We start from the raw sequence: 22,619 nt of genomic DNA, 5'->3' as shown, positions 1-22,619 counted from the left end.
AAACAAAGAAAACGACTGCATACAGGCTACCGCTATACATGTTTTCCATACATTTATTAAATTTTTTAGCAGCCCACAAGCAAGTATGAGTTTTCATTGGACTCATGCATTATAAGAGCATCTATGTTTTCATTGGAAGCTGCAGATACTCATAAAACTGCAAAAAAATTCTAAACATTTTCCCAATGGCTGAGAACAACACAACAAAAAGCAATGGCCAAATAAGTGTTCAAGATGCACAAGTGGCTGTGGTTATGGTGCCACTTCCAGCACAAGGCCATCTCAACCAGCTTCTCCACCTCTCGAGGCTAATCACCTCATATAATATCCCAGTGCACTATGTTGGAGCAACCCCTCATATTCGCCAGGTCAAGTTACGTGTCCATGGTTTCGACCCTGTTACTACTAAAAACCTACATTTTCATGAATTCCCTACACCACCTTTTGAAAACCCCCCTCCAAATCCAAATGCTTCTCATAAATTTCCTAATCATATACTCCCTTTACTTTATGCAACAATCCATTTCCGTGAGCCAGTGTGCTCTCTTGTAAACCAACTCTTAGGCGCCAATCATCGGAGAGTGATTGTTATTTATGATTCTCTGATGACTTGGGTGTTGGAGGATATACCAGCAATTCCAAATGCCGAGTGCTACCGTTTTAACAGTTTCTCAGCTTTCTATATGTTTTCATCCTATTGGGAAGCCAAAGGAAAACCTTTCCAACCTGAAACTGAGATATTTGAGGACATTATATCAAGAGAAAACTGTGCTACCCCAGAGTTATGGGAATTGTGGAATAAACAAGGATCCCTTGAAGGGAAAATTTGCTCTGGAGAACTTTACAATACATCCAGAGTAATAGAAGGTTCATACCTTGATTTAGTAGCCAAAGAAACTAATGGCTTAAACCTATGGGCTATTGGTCCATTCAATCCGTTGTTGTCTGAGCAGAACAAAGACTCAAACAAACAACATCAAACCTTGTATTGGCTTGACAAACAAGAAACAAATTCGGTAATCTATGTGTCTTTTGGATCAACTACTACCTTGTCTAATAAAGAAATCAAAGAGCTCGCCATCGGGTTAGAGAAAAGCATGCAAAAGTTCATTTGGGTTCTCAGAGATGCTGACAAAGGAGATGTTTTTGCAGGTGAAGAAAGGAGAGCTCAGCTGCCAGAAGGTTATGAAGAAAGAATAAAAGGAAGAGGAATTATTGAAAGAGATTGGGCACCTCAGTTGGAAATTTTGGCACATCCTTCCACAGGTGGTTTTATGAGTCATTGCGGATGGAATTCGTGCATGGAAAGCATTTCCATGGGAGTTCCTATAGCAGCCTGGCCAATGCATTCAGATCAACCAAGGAATTCTCAGCTGGTAACAAAGGTCCTGAAAACTGGCCTAACTGTGAGGCATTGGGCACGTCGGGATGAATTGGTTGCATCAGAAATAGTTGAAAATGCTGTGAGAACTTTGATGGCTTCACCTGAGGGAGATGAGATGAGGAAGAGAGCATCAGAATTAAGCATTGCTGTCAAACAATCAGTCATGGATGGGGAAGGTTACGGTGCGGAGATGAATTCTTTTATCGCACACATTACTCGAGAACTTTCTCACCAGAATTGACCAATTGATAGCATAAGTGGTTCAACCTATGAGACTTTATCAATGCTCTATCACCATCTGAGTGGGTTCAGTGTCCCCTTTTATGCACATCACTGCATGTATGTTTAAGGATAAAAAGCTTTTCTTTATGAGTTCCTTATATTTTTTAGTATAAATGTAAAGGTCCTCCTTTACTAGCAACTAGTTCTTTTGGCCAGAGATATAAAATATTAGAAGCTGTTTGTGTAATCTTTCAAGAACTTTTTGCTTGTGACTACTGAGTGATATACTATGTATTTTCCATTCTGCCAGACTTCTCATCTTGTTAAGTGTAATTTACATTATTTTCTCAACATTAATACTACTCATATTTTGCATCTAGACAAATAAGGAAGAGATACGGTAAGCTTTCTTGAGAGATTAGATTTGAAATTGCAATTTGCTCTGTTGCAAAAGGAGCTGTAAAAGGGGGAAAATCAGAAGAGTTTGATATAAGGTATCTACTTTGATCTGTATTTCAGATTTAGTGGTAACTGTGGAACATATTCAATTCCTTGACCAAGTAAGATTGCTAAAGTATTTTTGAATCTTTTGTGTCTTACATTCTAAAAAAAACCTAAAATACAGGAAATGTTAGGGGTGCGTCCTTTTTCCGCATCTTGCTAAGGGGGATTTTGGGGCACCGAATTTCTCTTCCTTTATGTTTCAGTGTGGGTTAGTTTAGTCCATATTTCAAATTTGAGACCTCAAAAGATTACCTGCTTAATCAACTATAGTTATATGTATGCTTCATAAGTGACAAAACATAAATAATTAATGGTGTATGCTATTATTATATTTAACAAAAAACAACATCGTTCGTTATAGTACATGATACTTGAGTTTTCCAAAGTGAATAGAAAAATGGTATATGTGAAGCAATAATTAGTCATGTGTTTCATTTTATGTGTTACTAGCTAGCTATCAAAATTGACACTTATAGCATTGACTAATTTAAGTTGCAACCAAAACCCACTATTAGTGGCAACCATTATAGGGATTACCGATGATCAAAATAGCAGGTAAAAACATACTTTCATCTGAAACTTAAATAAGAATAAGCAACAACTGCATATACCCCTAATATTGACATTTAGTGGCGAGAAATTTTGCCACAGAAACAAGATACTAGCAACGACTAATTTTGTCACTAAAACATTCTTTTATTGGCGACTATTATAGGTATTAGCAACTACTTATTTTGCCACTAAAACATTCTTTTATTGGCGCCTATTATGAGCATTAGCGGCGATTATTCTTGCCACTAAAACAAACTATTAGTGGCGACTATTATATGTATTAGCAGCGACAGCTTTTGCCACTAAAACATTATTTTAGTGGCCACTAGTATAGGTATTACAACGACTAATTTTGCCACCAAACATTCTTTTAGTGCCGACTATTATGAGTATTAGCGGCGATTATTCTTTTCACTAAAACAAACTATTAGTGGCGACTATTATATGTATTAGCAGCGACTAAGTAGTGACTTTTCCGTAAAATTTGTGACTTTTAAGAAGGGTAAAATAAATAAGAATCTTGATTTGTGACGGCGTCGCATAGGCAGGTCGGCTGTTGTAAACAAATGCACGTTTATGAAGAGTGGCAAGAGTGGTAACAAAATGAACGGAAAAAGCAGCGGTTGAAGGCTGAAACTACGTTCCTATTGTTGAGGGGGAAGGACAGTTTTGGAAATAAATAAATAAAAAAAGAATCCTTACTTCTAGTGGCGCGACGTCACCGGGTTGAGGGTTCTCTTTTATATATATATATATATATTCTTTAATTTAATATAATTTTATTTTATTTTGAAATTAATGATCTGAAACAAATCTTAGAAATTTGTGTAGCGATAAATTATTTCAATTAAGAATAAAAGAAAAAAATTAAAGTTAAAATATGCCTAATTATAGAAAGGTGACAACTTTTTTTTTGTCACGAATTAAAAAGAAAAATATGTCACATTAATTTGAACAAATAAAGTATACAACAATTTCATTATTTTTTAGAAAATAAATGATACTAACGTTTAACTTTCTTTTTTTAATAAAATAAAATAAAACGCAAATAGTAAAGAGATTTTGTGGATCTCCCACCAAACGTTTTCTTCAAAGTTGAATCATGTAGTTGAAAATGGATTATATAATTTAATGTTTATTTATAGGTGCATTAGAGCATTAAGATGAGGTAATTATTCGGTGTATTTTTAAAATCAGCTTATTTAAAAAAAATAAAAAATTATTCGGTGTATTTTAAAAAAATACTTTTTGGAAGTATCAGTTTATTTGAATAATCAATTTGAAAAATATTTATATTAAAACTAAAACAATTAGTATTCGACCAAAATTCTAAAAGTGTTTCGAAGGTTAAAAACTATTTCGCTTCAAGGAAAACCAACTTCTACTTTAGATGAAAACACATATATTTTTCCCAGAAGCTTTGATCAAACACTTCAATTCTCTAAGTGGACTCTAAAGAAGGTGATATGTTTGCAGTCTTATAACTACTATGTGAAAGATAGAAATATTGTTATCGATATACCTTGACTCAAGTAAAATATATAAAAATCAAGTATCTTGAGAACTTATTTCTAATAAATCCTCGGCTCAACTCTTTAAAATAACCACATATTTTATTTTAAGAAATTCCCGACTCAACTTTCTAAAATAATCATTCTTTCTTTAGAAAAAAAACTTCTTATTTCATTGAAACTTGACCAGACAGACTATAAATTAGTATTACCTAATTGGTGAAGATATCTAGAATTTCCTTTTGTGATAACATCAAATAATGGAGAAACTACAACAACTGCTTAATATGGACAAAAACTGAAAAGAAAGTCTATAATGTCTGCTCCCATAACAAACATATTAGTATTTTGTCCTATGATAGAAGATTCTAATAATAAAATAATGAAGATCTACAAATTATATATATTTGGATTTTTTTACAATGAGGATGATGATATTTTTCTTTGGTAGCTAACAACATATTTGTAAATAACATGCCATTATGGTTATTATTCAGTGAATTTCTCGATAAATATACAAAGTTTAGACTAAAGTTATTGAGTTTTGCTGAACATTGCGGCAAGAACATGGGAAAGAGTATGTAATCAACTCAATATTGACTCTCTCCAGTCTCCTTTAGCACAAAACTCAAAAGAAAAACTAAGAAGCTGCAGTCCAAACATATAGTATGTTAATATTTGAATTGTGAACATACAAAAGTATGTTTTCTACATAAATTCATAGTATAGAGAATTGAGGGTATAACTTTTTTCGTAACCACTTGTCGGTAGTTCTACAACACAATAACATATCCAGTGTAATCCCACTTGTCGGTGGTTTTATTACAAAAAAAACAAAGAGATTTGATTGTGATTGCATACAGATGCCTGTTCATTTTGTTGAGAAGGTATCCTATTAATGATTTTAAGTTTTTTAGCAGCCCACCAGCAAGTACAAGTTGGCATTGGACTCATGCATTATAAAAGAATCTATGTTTTCACCTAGACTACATGTAACTCGAGACACTTCAGAAGCTCAGATACTCATACAACTGCAAAATTTCAAAACATTTCCCAATGGCTGAGAACTACACAACAAAAAGAAATGGCCAAATAAGTGTTCAAGATGCACAAGTGGCTGTGGTTATGGTGCCACTTTCAGCACAAGGCCATCTCAACCAGCTTCTCCACCTCTCGAGGCTCATCACCTCGTATAATATCCCAGTCCATTATGTTGGAGCAACCACTCATATTCGCCAGGCTAAGTTTCGTGTCCATGGTTTCGACCCTGGCACAGCTAAAAACCTATATTTTCATGAATTCCCTACACCACCTTTCGAAAATCCTCCTCCAAATCCTAATGCTTCAAATAAATTTCCTAACCAATTAATCCCTTCATTTTATGCAACAATCCATCTCCGTGAGCCAGTGTGCTCTCTTGTACGCCAACTACTAGGCGTCAATCATCGGAGAGTGATTGTTATTTATGATTCTATGATGAGTTGGGTAGTAGAGGATGTACCAGCAATTCCAAATGCTGAGTGCTACCGTTTTAATAGTATCTCAGCTTTCCATACGTTTTCATGCATCTGGGAATCCAGAGGGAAACCTTTACAAGCTGGAACTGAAATATTCGAGGACATTTCATCAAACGAAAACTGTGCTACCCCAGAGTTATGGGAATTATGGAGTAAACAAAATTCCCTTGAAGGGAAAATTAGCTCTGGAGAACTTTACAATTCATCCAGAGTAATAGAAGGTTTATACCTTGATTTAGTAGCCAAAGAAATTAATGGCTTAAACCTACGGGCTATTGGTCCATTCAATCCGTTGTTGCTGACTGAGCAGGACAATGATTCAAATAAACGTCACAAAACCTTGGATTGGCTTGACAAACAAGAACCGGACTCAGTGATATATGTGTCTTTTGGAACATCTACTTCTTTGTCGAATGAAGAAATTGAACAACTCGCCATTGGGTTAGAGAAAAGCCTGCAAAAGTTCATTTGGGTTCTCAGAGATGCTGACAAAGGAGATGTTTTTGCAGGTGAAGAAAGGAGAGCTCGGCTGCCGGAAGGTTATGAAGAAAGAATAAAAGGAAGAGGAATTATTGCAAGAGATTGGGCACCTCAGTTGGAAATTTTGGCACATCCTTCCACAGGTGGTTTTATGAGTCATTGCGGATGGAATTCGTGCATGGAAAGCATTTCCATGGGAGTTCCTATAGCAGCCTGGCCAATGCACTCAGATCAACCAAGGAATTCTCAGCTGGTAACAAAGTTCCTGAAAATTGGCCTAAATTTGAGACATGGGGCATGTCAGGATGAATTGGTTACATCAGAAATGGTTGAAAATGCTGTGAGAACTTTGATGGCTTCACCTGAGGGAGGTGAGATGAGGAAGAGAGCATCAGAATTAAGTGTTGCTGTCAAACAATCAGTCATGGATGGGGAAGGTACTGGTACAGAGATGGATTCTTTTATCACACACATTACTCGATAACTTCTCATTTGTATTGAACAATTGGTTGCACACTACCATCTAGTTAACATAAGTGATACAACCTATGACACTGTATCAATGCTCTATCACCATCCGAGTGGGTTCAGTGTCCACCCTACTGGCACCCCTTTATGCACATCACGGCATGTATGTTGAGGATAAAAACCTTTCCTTTATGAGTTCTTTGTATTTGTTAATATAAAAGTGGATGTCCTCCCAGATAAATAAAATATTGGATGCTGTTTGTGAATTCTTACAAGAATTTTGTGCTTGTGACCTGAATAACATAGTATGTTCTTTCAGGACTTTTATAGCTTCTTGTCTTTAACTCTGTGACCTTGTATTTGATATTCTGCCAGACTTCTCATGTTGGTAGGAGTAGACAATCTTTTTAAGTGTACTTTACAATATTTTCTCAACATTTATAGAATACTCTTTTTTGCATCAAGACAAATACGGAAGAGCTCTGGTATTCTATGAAGTTTTTCAATTAAAATATGAATCACTTTGTAACTATACTAACTTTTAACCTTAGCAACACTTTTTCAAATCTTACGATGAGTGATCCATGAAGCTGTCAGAAAATCAGAAGAGTTTGACACAAGGTAGCTCTGCTTGTATCTATTTTTATCTGAAGATGCTTATTTCAGATTTATTAAGTGGTCAAATTAGTGGGTGACTGAGGAAGGTCTTTGATTCCTTGACCAACTAAGATTGCTAAGCATTTTTTAATCTTTTGTGTCTTACCCTCTAAAACGAAGCTAAATTACAGGAAAATACTACATAATGAAGTCTATTATGACTGCTCCTTGACTAAAGTTTGCTCCATTATGTAATACTCCTACTATATTGTCCTACGATAAAAGAATCTGAAGATAGCAGTGTTTATAAGAACCACAAAACTAATATTGATATTTCTTTGATTCTTGCACTTGAAATAAACATATATTTGATTTTTACAATTATGATGATGAGGATGTAAATTCGACTGAGATTACAATGACAACTATCTCAGTATCTTTAATACTTACGTGGGTGTATACTTTTTTTTTCTTCAAATAATATTTTTATGGTCTGCCTTTGCTGTTGGTTTTTCCTCCATTTTGTATAAAACTCAACCAGTTGCTGTTGGTTTTACTGATAGACAACAAAGGATTTGATTGTGACTACTTTAAGTAATACATTTTGCAGCAATATGTCAAATAACAGAAGTTAAAAAATTTCAATATCTTTTTAACAATTAAGCTTTCTAGCAGCCGGCCAGATAATTCTAGTTGTTGGATTCATGCATTAGACATAATCCTTATAAGATCATCTATGTTTTTCTCCTACATATAACTCAAGGCACTTCAGAAACGGCAGACACTCATCAAACTACAAAATTTCTAAGCATTTCCCAATGGCCGAGAACTACCCCATAAAAAGCGATGGCAAAAAGGGTGTTCAGGATGCACAAGTGGCAGTGGTTATGGTGCCACTTTCAGCACAAGGCCATCTCAACCAGCTTCTCCACCTCTCGAGGCTCATCACCTCGTATAATATCCCAGTCCATTATGTTGGAGCAACCACTCATATTCGCCAGGCTAAGTTTCGTGTCCATGGCTTCGATCCTGTCACAGCTAAAAATCTATATTTTCATGAATTCCCTACACCACCTTTTGAAAATCCCCCTCCAAATCCTAATGCTTCAAATAAATTTCCTAACCAATTAATCCCTTCATTTTATGCAACAATCCATCTCCGTGAGCCAGTGTGCTCTCTTGTACGCCAACTACTAGGCGTCAATCATCGGAGAGTGATTGTTATTTATGATTCTATGATGAGTTGGGTAGTAGAGGATGTGCCAGCAATTCCAAATGCTGAGTGCTACTGTTTTAATAGTATCTCAGCTTTCCATACGTTTTCATGCATCTGGGAATCCAGAGGAAAACCTTTACAAGCTGGAACAGAAATATTTGAGGGCATTTCATCAAACAAAAACTGTGCTACCCCAGAGTTATGGGAATTATGGAGGAAACAAGAAGCCCTAATGAGGAAAGTTAGCTCCGGAGAACTTTACAATTCATCTAGAGTAATTGAAGGTTTATACCTTGATTTAGTAGCCAAAGAAAATGATGGACTAAACCAATGGGCTCTTGGTCCATTCAATCCGTTGTTGTCTGAGCAGAACAAAAACTCAAATAAACACCATCAAACCCTGTATTGGCTTGACAAACAAGAAACAAACTCGGTAATATATGTGTCTTTTGGAACAACTACTTCCTTGTCGAATGAAGAAATTGAAGAACTCGCTGTTGGATTAGAGAAAAGTATGCAAAAGTTCATTTGGGTCCTCAGAGATGCTGACAAAGGAGATGTGTTTGCAGGTGAAGAAAGGAGAGCTCAATTGCCTGATGGTTATGAAGAGAGGCTAAAAGGAAGAGGAATTATTGTAAGAGATTGGGCACCTCAGTTGGAAATTTTGGCACATCCTTCCACAGGTGGTTTTATGAGTCATTGCGGATGGAATTCGTGCATGGAAAGCATTTCTATGGGAGTTCCTATAGCAGCTTGGCCAATGCATTCAGATCAACCAAGGAATTCTCAGTTAGTAACTAAGTTCCTAAAAATCGGCCTAATTGTGAGGCATTGGGCATGTCGAGATGAATTGGTTACATCAGAAATAGTTGAAAATGCTGTAAGAACTTTGATGGCTTCACCTGAGGGAGATGAAATGAGGAAGAGAGCATCAGAATTAAGTAATGTTGTCAAACAATCAGTGGTGGATGGGGGTGTTAACCGTGAGGAGATGGATTCTTTTATCACTCACATTACTCGATAAGTTTCCCATCTAGATTAATTTCATCAATGGTCATCGAACTAAGCATTTATTGCATGAAAGTGTGGCTTTGATGAAGTCAGTTATGAAAAATTGGTAATTCAATCATATTTAGAGGACACTAATGTATTTTTCTTTATATTTTACTTTCTTCATTTTGTCTATGTTCCACCAAAATCATAGCTTATACTTCAACAACCATCTTTCTCTCTCTCTCTCTGTTTCTCTCTTTGTTGTAGGGTGGCGTCTGGTTGAGTGAGGACTAATATATGTGTAATATTAGTTATCCGTGAAACACATAATTTTACTTGTATTTTTCCTTTACTAAAATTTTAAAGAGTTTATTAGCAGGATAATAAACTACAACAACATGGCCGGCCACTAGCTAGGCCAATATCCCTGTGAATCAAATATGTGAGAAATGAGGCATTCCTCTGTTCTCCTTAACATTAACTTCATAGATCCAAAATATACGTATACTGTAATATGTAGTAACAGTTACTCCTTGTTTCATTTCTCTACGAGGTCCAACTTGATATATTTTGTTGTGAATCAAGTCGACTTTGTACGGGCTTATGTGTTAGAAGTAGCGAATGAGGTTGATTTGGATGGGATAATTGGGCCGCGTAAAATATTAGAGAGTTTTTTTTGGGATTCAGGCCCAATTATCAATTGGTTAAATAGGAATAGGAGTTAGACAAAAAGGTTATGTGTATTATGAAGAAACTGTCTTTTCCTCTCATTTTCTTTCTAGAGTCTTAACTTCTCATCCTCATTCTTATGTCTATCTTTAGTTACTTGTTATTTCAGTACTTCTCTTTGTAAATCAAGTGTTGTTATTATAATTTGGTTATCAATGGATATAAGGTTTATGTATCTGTATTGAGAATTTGGGTTTGTTTCATATTCGTTTTTCTTACTCACCAAAGAGCCCAAGTTCAAATCTTGGCACATTCTTTTGTCTTTTATTGATTTCTCGGTCTTCTATGCGACTAGCCAAGTAGTCATATTCATTCCTGTTGACACGAATAGCAACGAAAGAGAAGGAAATGACATTTACAGAAGTTGATTCACAGTTGAATACTTCAATCCCATCAGCTAATCTAAGCAAGAACCTGGAACTAAAGGAGGATCTTTATCCAGCAGTGTAAGTTCTACACTATGGGCCTTAATGTGCTCCATATCTATCAAATTTTCCTCGTATACCAAACACATCGAATACAGGATTGAACTGAATCAAACTAACAAAATTAACAAGTAACTATGAATGTGATTTAGAAATTAAGTCTAGAAGGCAGCCATAACATTTTGTACCTGAAAAGCAGCAGGGGAGGGTGCTTGAGCTCGAGTATCCGGAGTTATGGTTGTCCTGCAATCATTTTGGCAATCTGGGAATCAATCTTTTAACTCACTAAACACCATTTTCTCCTAGACTTCATCCTTTTCACAATTCTATGTCCATTTACTGCATTCTTCATATCAAATCAGGAGCACAAGTACTCTTTTTGGTGTTTTTTTTCTCTCAGTCATTTTGTCAAGCACTTTGAGTGCTTTGTAAAAAATCTTAGCATACAATACAATACAATCTCAACAATTCTTTGCATTCCAACAATTTTTTCAAATTATCTTTTAGAAAAAAAATTTAAACTTGATCCATTCAACTTAACATTCACTAAACATCTACGATTTGTCTGAGGCCACTTTAAATATGTTTTATTAAATTATGAACTTGATAAAGACTAAACTTCAGATATTTTAAACTGAAGTTGTGGTATTAACAAAGCTTCTATAAATAATTAATTTCCATTTTATTACAGTATATTTCGGGATTTTGTGGCGGCTGTTGTCGCCGCTAAATGTTTAGTTCTTTTGTAGTGAATCCTAGTTGACAACGCTTAGGTGGAAGGATTAGTCCACGTGGCTTGCCATGTCACTAAAAATTTGGGATGTTAACTCTTGAGGGTATTTGAAGTCTCTTAGGATAACAGCAGGGACATTTTTTATCCGAAAATATAACGAAGGGTATAAATGGTCTATTTCGCATAGTTCAGGGGCAATTTTGACCCTTTTTCGTATTATATAATATATATATATAAATGAATATGCGATAACTTTATCTCCATGAATTTAAGAAACTTTACTTGCATTGTATTATGGGTCTACAAAATAAATATGGGCGAAAGCTATAATTTTGCTTACATATTCAATATTAAAATTTAATAATTTTAAATCAAATTATGTATTTATGTTGATATCTCTTCTAAGTTTCGATATTTCAAAAATGATCTTTTTTTGAGATTTGATTAATTTGGATTTGCGGAGCCATAAAATCTCATTTTAAAAATAAAATGCTCTTTCTTAAAGGCAATTTCACATTAAGGATTTGAATTCAAGACATTTAATTAAAGATGAATGAGTACCAATTAACCATTCCATCACTAATCCTTAATCAGTTCAAATTATACTCTCTTCATTTTAATTATTTGTTCGGTTTTAACTTGACGTAAGGTAAAGAGTTTTTTTGAATCTCGTGATTTTAAATTAAAGATACGTAGAATGTATCAAAATGTTTTTAAATCTTATATAAGTCATGTATAAAGTTAAATTAACGAGTATTCAGAAAAGAAAAGATAAGTTATTTTTTAAACAAACTAAAATAAAAAGTAGGACAAAAATAAATTGAAACGATGGAAATATTGTTAATGTTGAATACCATTGAATAATGTTACAACTTACAAACATTTAATTTTGATCACCGTGCATGGACATGCCTTCTGGAAAATTGGAATTATATCCAAAAATAGCAAATCACTTCCAATTCAGGAAATAGGTTCCCATAACTATTGGACTTTCTTGAATATATATAAATAATTTTGTCTTTCAATGATTGGTGTTATTGAATACTCCTATAATATAGTTTTTTATTCGATGTTCGGTACTAAGCCCGACTAAATTTGAATTGACGTCGAGAAAATGCTTTCTATCAAAGGCAGTCGATTCCATATCCAAGAAGACTCGAATCTGAAACATTTGATTAAGAATGAATGAGTACTTATTATTTTATCAGAACGACACAACCCTTGTTGGTATAATTTAGTTATTATTCATTAAATTTAGGAAAAATTATATAAAATAACAAACTATTAATTCAAATTAAATGATATAACCACAGTTTGATTTAATTGTAACCTGTAGCAAACAATTGTCATTCGCCTCTCGCCCTGAATTTCTCGCTCGCCACTTTCCATTTCTCGCTGCCAGTCTCTCCCTCGCCTCTCTCACTTTATACAAACACAAATGTATAAAATGCGTTTGTGTTTGTATAAAGCGAGAGAAAACTGTATATATACATATCTTTTCGTTCGCCTCTCTCCCCAGAGAATCTCGCTCGCCTCTCTCACTTTTATACAAACACAGATGTATAAGAGAAGGGAGGGGAACTAGACTCTGCCTCTTCTATTACATGTACATTACATTACGGAGAAGTCCATTCTCGTCATGATCGATCCACGTCCTACGCATTGAATTTCTAGTAGTAGATCCATAATAAAAAAAAAGTCTTTGTGATTGTTCCAGAAGAAATGAAACAAAAGATATGGTAGAGCTAGGACGGTTATTGTATGAGGTCTACCCAATGCTAGATGCAGAGGCACACAATAGATCGATATGAACATCATGAGCTGCCCCGTAATAAAAATCAAAATTGTGTTTGTGTTTATATAAAGCGAGAGAAAATTGTATATAAAAATGCAAATACATATATTTTCGTCTTATACACTTATAATTATATAAATACAGAATTTTCCCTGCCCAATTTTCTTTTGTCTTTCTCTTTTTCTCGCTTTATACAATCACAAATTATACAATTGATTCTTTTGTATATGTATTCCGAAATATACATATTTAACGCAATTATACAAACTATAGCTATAGCATACAAATATGATTTTTATGTTTGCTAAACCTAAAATTTACTCAAAATTTATCCAACTACTCATATATGGCCATATATAGCTAGTTTAATTAATTTCTTGGTCCATCGCTTTATTACTTTTAACTTACATATTTTTATTTTTATTTTAAAATAATAATAGTTGAAGTGGAATAATTTCCACGTGGATCCAATAAAGTATAGTATATAGGGAAAAATAAGTCAATTAATTGACAACTTCAATTTGATTTTTTCTTCATATATAGCATAGAATATAAAATTGAAAAAGACGAGACAGAAAAATTTAAGTTGACAATAAGATTCTGAAGATTTATTGCTAAACTTCCAACCACTATTGAAATAGAAAATAATAATAGTATCTATAAATTTTATAGCTAAATAGTAAAATTTATCGTCGATTTTATTTTATAACAGACTAGTGCAGAATTATTAAAAAATAATTAGCTATAAATACCTTGCAACGAATTAATAATAAAGTTCATAGTTAATTTCAATTTACATAAAACGACAAACCCAAAAAAGTTCTTTTCCCTTTAAGGGATCAATCATTTTCAATCACCTCAATGGAACTTTTACGAAAAAAAACAAAAGGCATCACGATAAAGTGCATAGCGCATATATACTACAATTGATGAAAAAAAGATTTGGTCTTTCATTACCAATTCTTTTCATTTTCGATTCGGGATGAGTGGTCGACGTTAGAATGCGATGGTTCTTTAATTAAAAGTCTCGAGTTTAAATTTTGATATATGAAAATTCTTGATAACGAGTGTTTTTTTGTCCAATGAAGTTGAGGGATAAATTTAGATTAGTCAAACTTCAATATAGGTATCAAACAGAACCAAAAAAAATCGGCGGTCGACACTTCTTTTTTTTTTTGGATCGACACATTTGTTAATATTAGTAGTACTTTAAAAAAAGTCGAATCCATTGAACAAAGACAACCTATCTTATCAATTAGAATTTTTTATTTGATTTACTTTGGGACTTGTAAATTTGACTTGTTGTCAAGTACATTACACATGAATGGTTTATAATATTTGCAACTTATTGACACAAATAAAGTTCCCATAAAAATTAAAAAAACACTATTAGAATATGATCTTTCACCAAACAAAAAAAAAAAGGTTACCTTTTCTTCATCATCATCATCATCATGTTTTTAATGAGTTTAAAATTGAACAAACAAAAAGGAATTCAATATCTTTATAGACTAACGATTTTGAATGTGATAATATTAATTCAATTGTCGCTAAATATGTTTGCGAAGGAAAGTTTCAATTGAAAGTATTCATCAACTTATTCATACAAATTAAGTCATAAAGATAATCTTGAGATTATGTAAGATTGGTTTAGGAATTAATTAATCTTGAGAAGTCATACTATTAATTAGTTTGAAGCATAAAAGCATGCATGCACTTTTTATCTTCACTTTAAAATAAGGGCTAACCCATCGGTGGCCCCCTAAACTTGGCACGATCTTTCACTTAGACACCTTAACTAGGCTTTGTTCATTTTAGACACCTCATGTCAGGCTCCGTTGTGTCATTTTGACACTTTTTTCACTAGCACATGTTGACTTCAAGTGCGTGTTAACCAAGCGCGTCCATATGGATTAGATGCCCAATTATATCATGCCAACTCATTAAAAGACTATCATATTAAAGAGGAAAAATAAGAATTAAAATACATGACAAAGTAACCAATGAATAAATGACATGTGGTCTTTTTATCCCAAAAAATTAAATTAAATATTTGACAAATTTAAAGAAAAATGCAACCCCCACAACATCCCTAGTCATCTTCTCCATTGTATTACTCCATTTTTATTATTTTTGAGCTTTATTCTTTCTGTCATAAACCCACACCCACACAATCTACTCTATCATATTCCGTCATTTTCATTACCTTTTCCGTCACACCCATAACCACACAGCCATCTTCCCCGTTTTATTCCTCTTTTTCATGATTTTTTCTGCCATATTCCCCATTCATTGCACCCTCCCTTAGGGCTAAAAGGTGCAAATGTATAACAACAATGGTTCATATTTTAAAGATTGCGTCTCTTTTTCTTTAATTTTGTGATATTTGCAGTTTAATTAGGGCTCAAGGTTAGTGAGATTAACATTTACATAGTAAAAATTGAGATTTTTTGGCTCCTATTTTAGGATTATTGTGGGTGAACTTTACATGATTTAGGGTGTTGTTGATATGAGTTCGATTTCTTGTTTCTTTTTGGGTCTATCTGAGTTTGTAGTGCGAAAGAAATAATGGGAGAAATAATGGCAATAAAATGGGAAAGAAGAAGAGAAAAAATAAAATAAAATAGACTAAATAAGTCCCTCACGCGTCAATAGCAAGTGTATAACACTCACTTTGCCATGTCAGCTGAAAGTGTCAAAATGACACAACGGAGCCTGACATGAGGTGTCTAAAATGAACAAAGCCTAGTTAAGGTGTCTAAGTGAAAGATCGTGCCAAGTTTAGGGGGCCACCGATGGGTTAGCCCTTAAAATAATGTAATTAAGTTTTAAATGAGATATTCACAATTAGTTTCCTTCACAAATTACTCTTTATTTCTAATATATGTACTATATATCCTCTCATATGCAATTGTCTCCATCAATTAATCTTTTATAATATATGTGTACGTTTTATATCCTCTTATATGCAATTGTTTCCATCAGTTTATCGAAAAGTTAGATATTTATACTATTTTTTGTTGAACGGACATAAGAGTAAATGACCAAGAAGCTCTTTTAAAGTACTATCACATAAAAAGGCATCAATAAAGTCATCCTCATGGTAACAATATATTTAGTATAATTTTACAAGCATCAACAAAAATAAAATTATTCTTTCTGTCAAATATCGTTACTACTACAACATGTCAAATTTAAATTTCACAAGTGATACTGTCTGGAGATCGATGATAGGCTATGCACATACATATCTCTACTTTTGTAAAGTAAAGAGATACTATTTCTGATAGACATCGACTAAAAATGACATAAACATTCAACCCTCTCTAGGTCATATTTATTTTTTATATATATACACACACAAACAATACTAATAAATTAAGTATATAGTATTTCATCTTCAATATGGCAACCAAATATGAAGTAGTTGTTGTTGTTGTGCCATTTCCAGCACAAGGTCATCTCAATCAACTTCTTCATTTTTCATCTCTTATTTCATCTTACAAAAATATTCAAGTCCATTACGTTAGTACAAAAATTCATACTAGACAAGCCAAAATTAGAGCTCATGGTTTATTAAACCCTAGTTCTTCTTCCAATAATAATATTATTCATTTTCATGAATTTTCAACACCTTCATTTCCATCACCACCACCAAACCCTAATTCAAATATCAAATTTCCTTCACATCTTCAACCTTCATTCGAATCATCGTATCATCTACGAAGCCCTGTGGCTTCACTTCTACGATCTTTATCATCGATTGCACGTCGAGTTGTTGTTGTTCATGATTCTTTAATGGCTTATGTTGTTCAAGATTTCACTTCATTACCAAATGTTGAGTCTTATAACTTTCATAGTGTTTCTGCTTTTACTATCTTTTTGTTCTTATGGGAATCTATGGGAAAACCTTTCCCTATTGAGGCTGAAATACTAGACAATCTACCATCTCTTGAAGGTTAGTTTTCTTTATTATTAATACTTTTGTCAAACACCTAAATGGATCTTATTTGTCAAACAACGGTTATAATTAGGGAATTGCATGTTGTTGTATTGTTATGTGTCGATTTCATCTAAAAACTTAAGTTATTAGATGAAGAAGTTGAACAAGTAAAGGTCCTAATATCGAGTCTTATCGTCATCCATTATGAGAAAAGTATTTTCATGTATTGCATACATAAGCCCACGAAAAAAGAATTAGGCTTCCAAATTAATAAACGTGTACTCTCTCTATATATATCTGCTTAATTAAATTCAAGATGAAATGGTCTCACAATTCAACACATGTATTGATTTAACAGTGTGCTCTCTCTAAAAACTTAAATTTTTAGATGAGATGGTCACACACTTCAACATATGGTATCAAGGCAGTACAGAGGGTCCTGAAATCGAATTTCACTGCCACCCTTGTCAAAAAGAATTTCCATGTACGTACTTGGCCCATGAAAAAACCCAGGCACGCACGTGATGAGGGGGCTATACGTGTTGAGAATACAATTAAATAATAAATGTCATATGTTAGCTCTCTCTGAGAACTTAAGCTTTTAGATTAGATGATCACACACTTCAAAAAGTAAACTAGAATGATGATATGATATTTATTTTGTTACATATATACCATCTCTTAAAATTTATTTAGTTTTTTGTAATGTTGAAGGTTGTTTCACATCAGAGTTCATGGATTTCATGGCTTCTCAAAGGAAATACTCAAAATCTGATTCTGGAAATATTTACAACACAAGTAGAGTTATAGAAGGAAAATTCATGAATTTACTTGAAAAAGAACCAATCAAAAGAAATAAAACACAATGGGCTATAGGTCCATTCAATCCAATGAAGATTATTAGCAAGACGTCTACTAACAACAATTTATCAATAGATCATCATCATCATCATCATCGTCACAAATGTTTGTTATGGCTCGATAAACAATCTCCGAAATCGGCCATATTTATTTCATTTGGTACAACAACTTCACTAAAAGATGAACAAATCGAAGAGCTTTGTATAGGTTTAGAAAAAAGTGGTATAAAGTTTGTTTGGGCATTAAGAGATGCTGATAAAGGTGATATTTTTTCTGGTGAAATGAGGAAAATTGAACTACCAAAAGGGTATGAAGAAAGAATTAAAAATAAGGGTATTATAGTAAGAGATTGGGCACCACAATTGGAGATATTAGGACATTTATCAATCGGTGCGTTTATGAGTCACTGTGGATGGAATTCGTGCATGGAAAGTTTATCAATGGGAGTACCTATTATTGCATGGCCCATGCATTCTGATCAACCAAGAAATAGTATTTTAATAACAAAGTTTTTGAAAGTTGGTATAAATATTTTCAATAATTGGGAACGTAGTAGAAATGAAGTGGTGAAATCAAATATTATTGAACATGTAATTGTGACAATAATGTTGAATAATATTGAAGGAAATGAAATTCGTCGGAGAGCGGCGGAGTTAGGGGTGGCTGTTCGGAGATCGGTGGTGGAAGGCGGTGTAACGAGGAAGGAATTGGATTCTTTCATCGCTCATATCACTAGATAATAAACACGGTTGTTCATCGTCTATCAAATGGTGCATATTCAACTACTCCTCCGTTCCTATTTATATGTTGTTTTTACTAAAAATAGATGTCTCTTAGGGGTCGTTTGGTTTGAATACAAGTTATGATGGGATTAGTTATGCTGGAAGTAGTTATGCTGAGATTGTTTTTTATTGACTGTTTGGTTTGTTGTATTAAAACTAATATGCATGACATACTTTTTAAGAATAAGTTGTTTGTTTACAAAAATACCCTTTATCTTATTTAGGCTTTTTATTATGTATTTTTTATTGGAGCTTTATTTATTCACTTTTAAAATAAATTACGTGAATATGTTTAAATTTGTATTTCATATGAATTGAAGTAGGCCCGTGGGAAGCCTCTCCTCTTCACTATCATAAGTAAAATATTAATTAAAAACAAATCAATCATAATTTGAAGTAAAAACTATATCAAAATAACCAAAAATATTGGATCAAAACTCCAAAAATGCTTTAAAAAAACAGCAATAAAGTGACCAAAATACACCAAACCAGCTGCAAAAACTGCACTAAAACAGGACAAAATTTGCATAAAAATAACCACAAAAATTGAACCAAATCTGAATTCGAACAGCAACAAAAAATCCACCAAATCAGTAGCAAAAACCGCATTAAAATGTCTATTAAGACTTGAAAAAAAACAGCAAAAACTCCAAAAATTTGACCAAAATTGCACTAAAACACCTGCCAAAACTAGAGCAAGCAGCTATAAATTTGTGTTAAGATTATTTCTTATTGAGTGTTTGGTTTGTTGTATTAAAACAATATATATTGCATAAATTTTAAGAACAAGTTGTTTGTTTACAAAATTACCCTTCGTTTTATTTAGTTAATATTTTTTTTGCAAACTTTAATTATTTATTTTTAAAAATAAAACATTTATTTTATTTAGCTTAAATATTTTTGTTTATGCATTCTCATGGTAAGTACCATATGTATTTAAAAATAAAACTTTTTTCTTATTTACCTTAAAAATAGAATTTCCCTCTTTAAGTTTTATTAAAGTGAAAGAAGATTTATGGGAAATCAAAATATAAATAAACATAAGAATTAGTCAAATAAATTCATAAATAAAAATTATATTTATATAGTGTAATTTTTTAATAGAAAAATATAAATAATTATCCTAAAAATAAGAAGTAATGAATATTAGTATACATGATATTAAAAATAATGTAAATATACATAAATGTGAAAAATGATGTATACAAAGGGTTTAAAGGGATATAGTTGTCATTTTCCTATTCTATCCCGGGATTAATTATCCCGGGATTACTATACCACCAAATGGGAGGGATAACTTATCCTGGTACTAATTCCTAATCCTGGGATAAGTTATCCCGAGCTTTCCAACCAAACAAGGAAATAAAGGGTACTTAAAATTTATCCCGGGATTAACTCTCCCTATCCATCACACCAAACGACCCCTTAATTCTTATCATTTCACAGAATCAATACATAAATAATAGTATTCTTACTACTTTACCCTTAAGAGTTATTAGTCTTAAAATAATGAATTTAACCAACATAGAAAAACTAAATGATTAATTCATGTTTATTTATAGACTAGTTAACATGTTCGCGCTTCGCGCGATCATAACAACTATTTTTAAGACAAAAATTTCTTATAAATTAACTCATACTAAAAAAGAAGAAATATGATCAATACTTAGATCAAAATTTTAAAATGTTTATCATAATTATTTCAATTTTTAAGATACAGTTTTCTTATTATTTTGTTGGGGGTGAAAAGAACATGTTTTTTATTTTGAAAAAAAAATACTAACTTAATTTTCTGCTTAATTTTCTATTTGCCGTTGATCATCAAATAAAACATAAATAATTTGTCCTCCTCATTTTTTAGGTGAATAAATGCTTATTTAAATGAGGAACTATTGAACTTAGACCTTTTATAATATCATTCCTCAATATGATTTTTTGTTAAAAAAATCATAACAAAAAAACAAAAAAAAAAAGAGAAAAAGAATAAATAGGACTCTTAGTATATAAGAGTTTTTGCTAGTGTCTGTTTTTATATCATATTGAAATTATTTATAATATTTTTTCGTCTTCACACAAATAAAAAAGGTTTATATTTATATCTCAATATATTTCACTAAAATAGTACTCCATTTCATTTTAGTGTGGATTTTGTATGTTTCGTTGTGGTCGTTTTATTTAATTACTAAAAACTTAGAAAATAGAAAAATATATTTCATTATTTTAGTACAAACTTTAAAAATCTTGAGTTTTAATAAATAATATATACTCCCTCTATTTCAAAATAAGTGAATTGTTGAGCCCTTTTTATAGTTCGAAATAAGTGAATTGTTCAAAGTTTAAGAGATATGTTGAACAATTCTTCCATTTTCCCCCTCATTTACATGTTAAATAATTATAAAAGAAATGACTTTTTTAATACAAAATATGTGCATAGCGTCATCAGGAAGATAAATCATTTATTTTTAAAGTTATTTAGAACGCTCATTTATTTAATAGATAACTGACTTAATTTTGAGCAATTTTAATATATGATGTAAATGAAAGAAAAATGAGAAGAAGTCTTAAAAAGAGAGAAAGAATTAGGTAAAAAGGAATTGAGGAGACATGTTATTTTAGTAAAAAATATAAATAGATAAAGATTTTTGTAAGTCATGAGATGGATCAAAGTTAGTGTATGTCTTGTTATCAAAAGATTACAACCACAAATAAAGAAAAAACATATGCATCCGTGAAAATGTTCTACATGTAAACCTTGAATAGCTGATGTGCAAATGATAGACTAAAATTTAAAGCCATCATATTTTTGAAAAACTAAATGTAGAGATAATGAAGAGAATCATAGAAAGGAGTTGAGGAAATATGTCATTTAAGTAGTAAATGTGAATAAATGGAGGTTTTTGTAATTTATGAGTTGTAATTATATGTAATAAATTTTATAAATTTTTTTAATTATCAAACAAATTAATTAATGAAGAGAGTAAACTCATTTTTTTAGTTTCATAATAACTTAAACAAATATCAATTTTCTCTATGTATAATTATTTTTATACTTTTAGTATTTCTTAACTTAAGAAAATATGTTCAGTGTAATTGGATATTTGCAGATCAAACTTGGTTCATTCTAAAAAAAATCATTAAATTAGAAGAATTAAATGTTTTGTGAAAATTGAATCCAACAATCATATATAAAGGCTAATTTTACGAGAGAATATGGATTGTATATGCAAAAGACAAAAATTTATATAATGAAAATATCAAAAATAATAATTATTTAAGCAACAAAATAATCAGTTGAAGATCATGTTGCCCTTGATACAAAAAATGTGCTTTGTAATATAATCTTGTTCTTGAAGGGTACACATCTTGATGGATAAATAATTAATTGAAAAAATTATGTAAGCAACAATAAGTACATCTATATATTTGTATATTATTGAAACTTTCACTTTTTAAAATTTTAATCTGGCCAACTCTTGATGAATCTCCCACCACCATTGAACTTTCTTCTTCATTTTGATGACTGGTAGCAAATTATTTTTTGATCATCTCCTTTGACGAATATTACGCTGCCTTCAAACTTTCTTCTTCATCTTGATAAATTTTTGTTTGGCTATTGTAACACAAGAAGAAATTCTAAAAAATATATCTATAATCTTCATAAAAGCTGGAAAAAAAATACTAACAATATGAAATTGGAGAAAATAGAAATGAACATGCAACAACACCATAGAGGATTGTTATTTATAGATTATTTAAATCATAAAAGTTAAGTAGAAGGAAGTTGAGGAGACATGTTATTTAATTAGAGAATTCAAATAGGTGGAGGTTTTTTTGTAACTTTCATATGATATAATTATATGTAATGAATATGATTGAATTTTTTACTTATTTAATAAATTGATTAATG

The 22,619-nt window shown here is 32.0% G+C and overlaps 4 protein-coding genes across 4 annotated transcripts; all 4 read left to right on the top strand.

Moving 5' to 3' along the window:
• The first annotated feature begins 82 nt into the window (after positions 1–82).
• Positions 83–1,917, top strand: LOC102592693 (zeatin O-glucosyltransferase-like). Its single transcript, XM_006351187.2, has one exon. The coding sequence runs from the start codon at positions 186–188 to the stop codon at positions 1,623–1,625; it is 1,440 nt and encodes a 479-aa protein (XP_006351249.1). The 5' UTR covers positions 83–185; the 3' UTR covers positions 1,626–1,917.
• Positions 1,918–4,998: 3,081 nt separating this feature from the next.
• LOC102593031 (zeatin O-glucosyltransferase-like) lies at positions 4,999–6,965 on the top strand. The gene has a single exon (XM_006351188.2). The coding sequence runs from the start codon at positions 5,230–5,232 to the stop codon at positions 6,652–6,654; it is 1,425 nt and encodes a 474-aa protein (XP_006351250.1). The 5' UTR covers positions 4,999–5,229; the 3' UTR covers positions 6,655–6,965.
• Positions 6,966–7,621: 656 nt separating this feature from the next.
• LOC102593364 (zeatin O-glucosyltransferase-like) lies at positions 7,622–10,762 on the top strand. Its single transcript, XM_015310415.1, has one exon. The coding sequence runs from the start codon at positions 8,054–8,056 to the stop codon at positions 9,473–9,475; it is 1,422 nt and encodes a 473-aa protein (XP_015165901.1). The 5' UTR covers positions 7,622–8,053; the 3' UTR covers positions 9,476–10,762.
• Positions 10,763–16,531: 5,769 nt separating this feature from the next.
• Positions 16,532–18,670, top strand: LOC102592351 (zeatin O-glucosyltransferase-like). Its single transcript, XM_006351186.1, has 2 exons — positions 16,532–17,084; positions 17,784–18,670. Exons 1-2 carry the CDS (start codon positions 16,532–16,534, stop codon positions 18,668–18,670), a joined length of 1,440 nt encoding a protein of 479 aa, XP_006351248.1.
• The last annotated feature ends 3,949 nt before the right edge of the window (positions 18,671–22,619 follow it).

This window comes from Solanum tuberosum, unplaced genomic scaffold, assembly GCF_000226075.1.
Source record: "Solanum tuberosum cultivar DM 1-3 516 R44 unplaced genomic scaffold, SolTub_3.0 scf00129, whole genome shotgun sequence".
NCBI classification, from domain to species: Eukaryota; Viridiplantae; Streptophyta; class Magnoliopsida; order Solanales; family Solanaceae; genus Solanum; species Solanum tuberosum.
Note: the sequence above shows the minus strand (reverse complement) of the source record. Positions and strands in the feature narration are given on the sequence as shown.

Excerpts from the sequence above, each read along its gene's own strand:
- LOC102592351 (XM_006351186.1), top strand. The coding sequence starts at position 16,532 with ATGGCAACCAAATATGAAGTAGTTGTTGTTGTTGTGCCATTTCCAGCA. Across the intron at positions 17,085-17,783 it reads CAATCTACCATCTCTTGAAG|GTTGTTTCACATCAGAGTTC; the intron begins GTTAGTTTTCTT and ends GTAATGTTGAAG.
- LOC102593031 (XM_006351188.2), top strand. The coding sequence starts at position 5,230 with ATGGCTGAGAACTACACAACAAAAAGAAATGGCCAAATAAGTGTTCAA.
- LOC102592693 (XM_006351187.2), top strand. The coding sequence starts at position 186 with ATGGCTGAGAACAACACAACAAAAAGCAATGGCCAAATAAGTGTTCAA.
- LOC102593364 (XM_015310415.1), top strand. The coding sequence starts at position 8,054 with ATGGCCGAGAACTACCCCATAAAAAGCGATGGCAAAAAGGGTGTTCAG.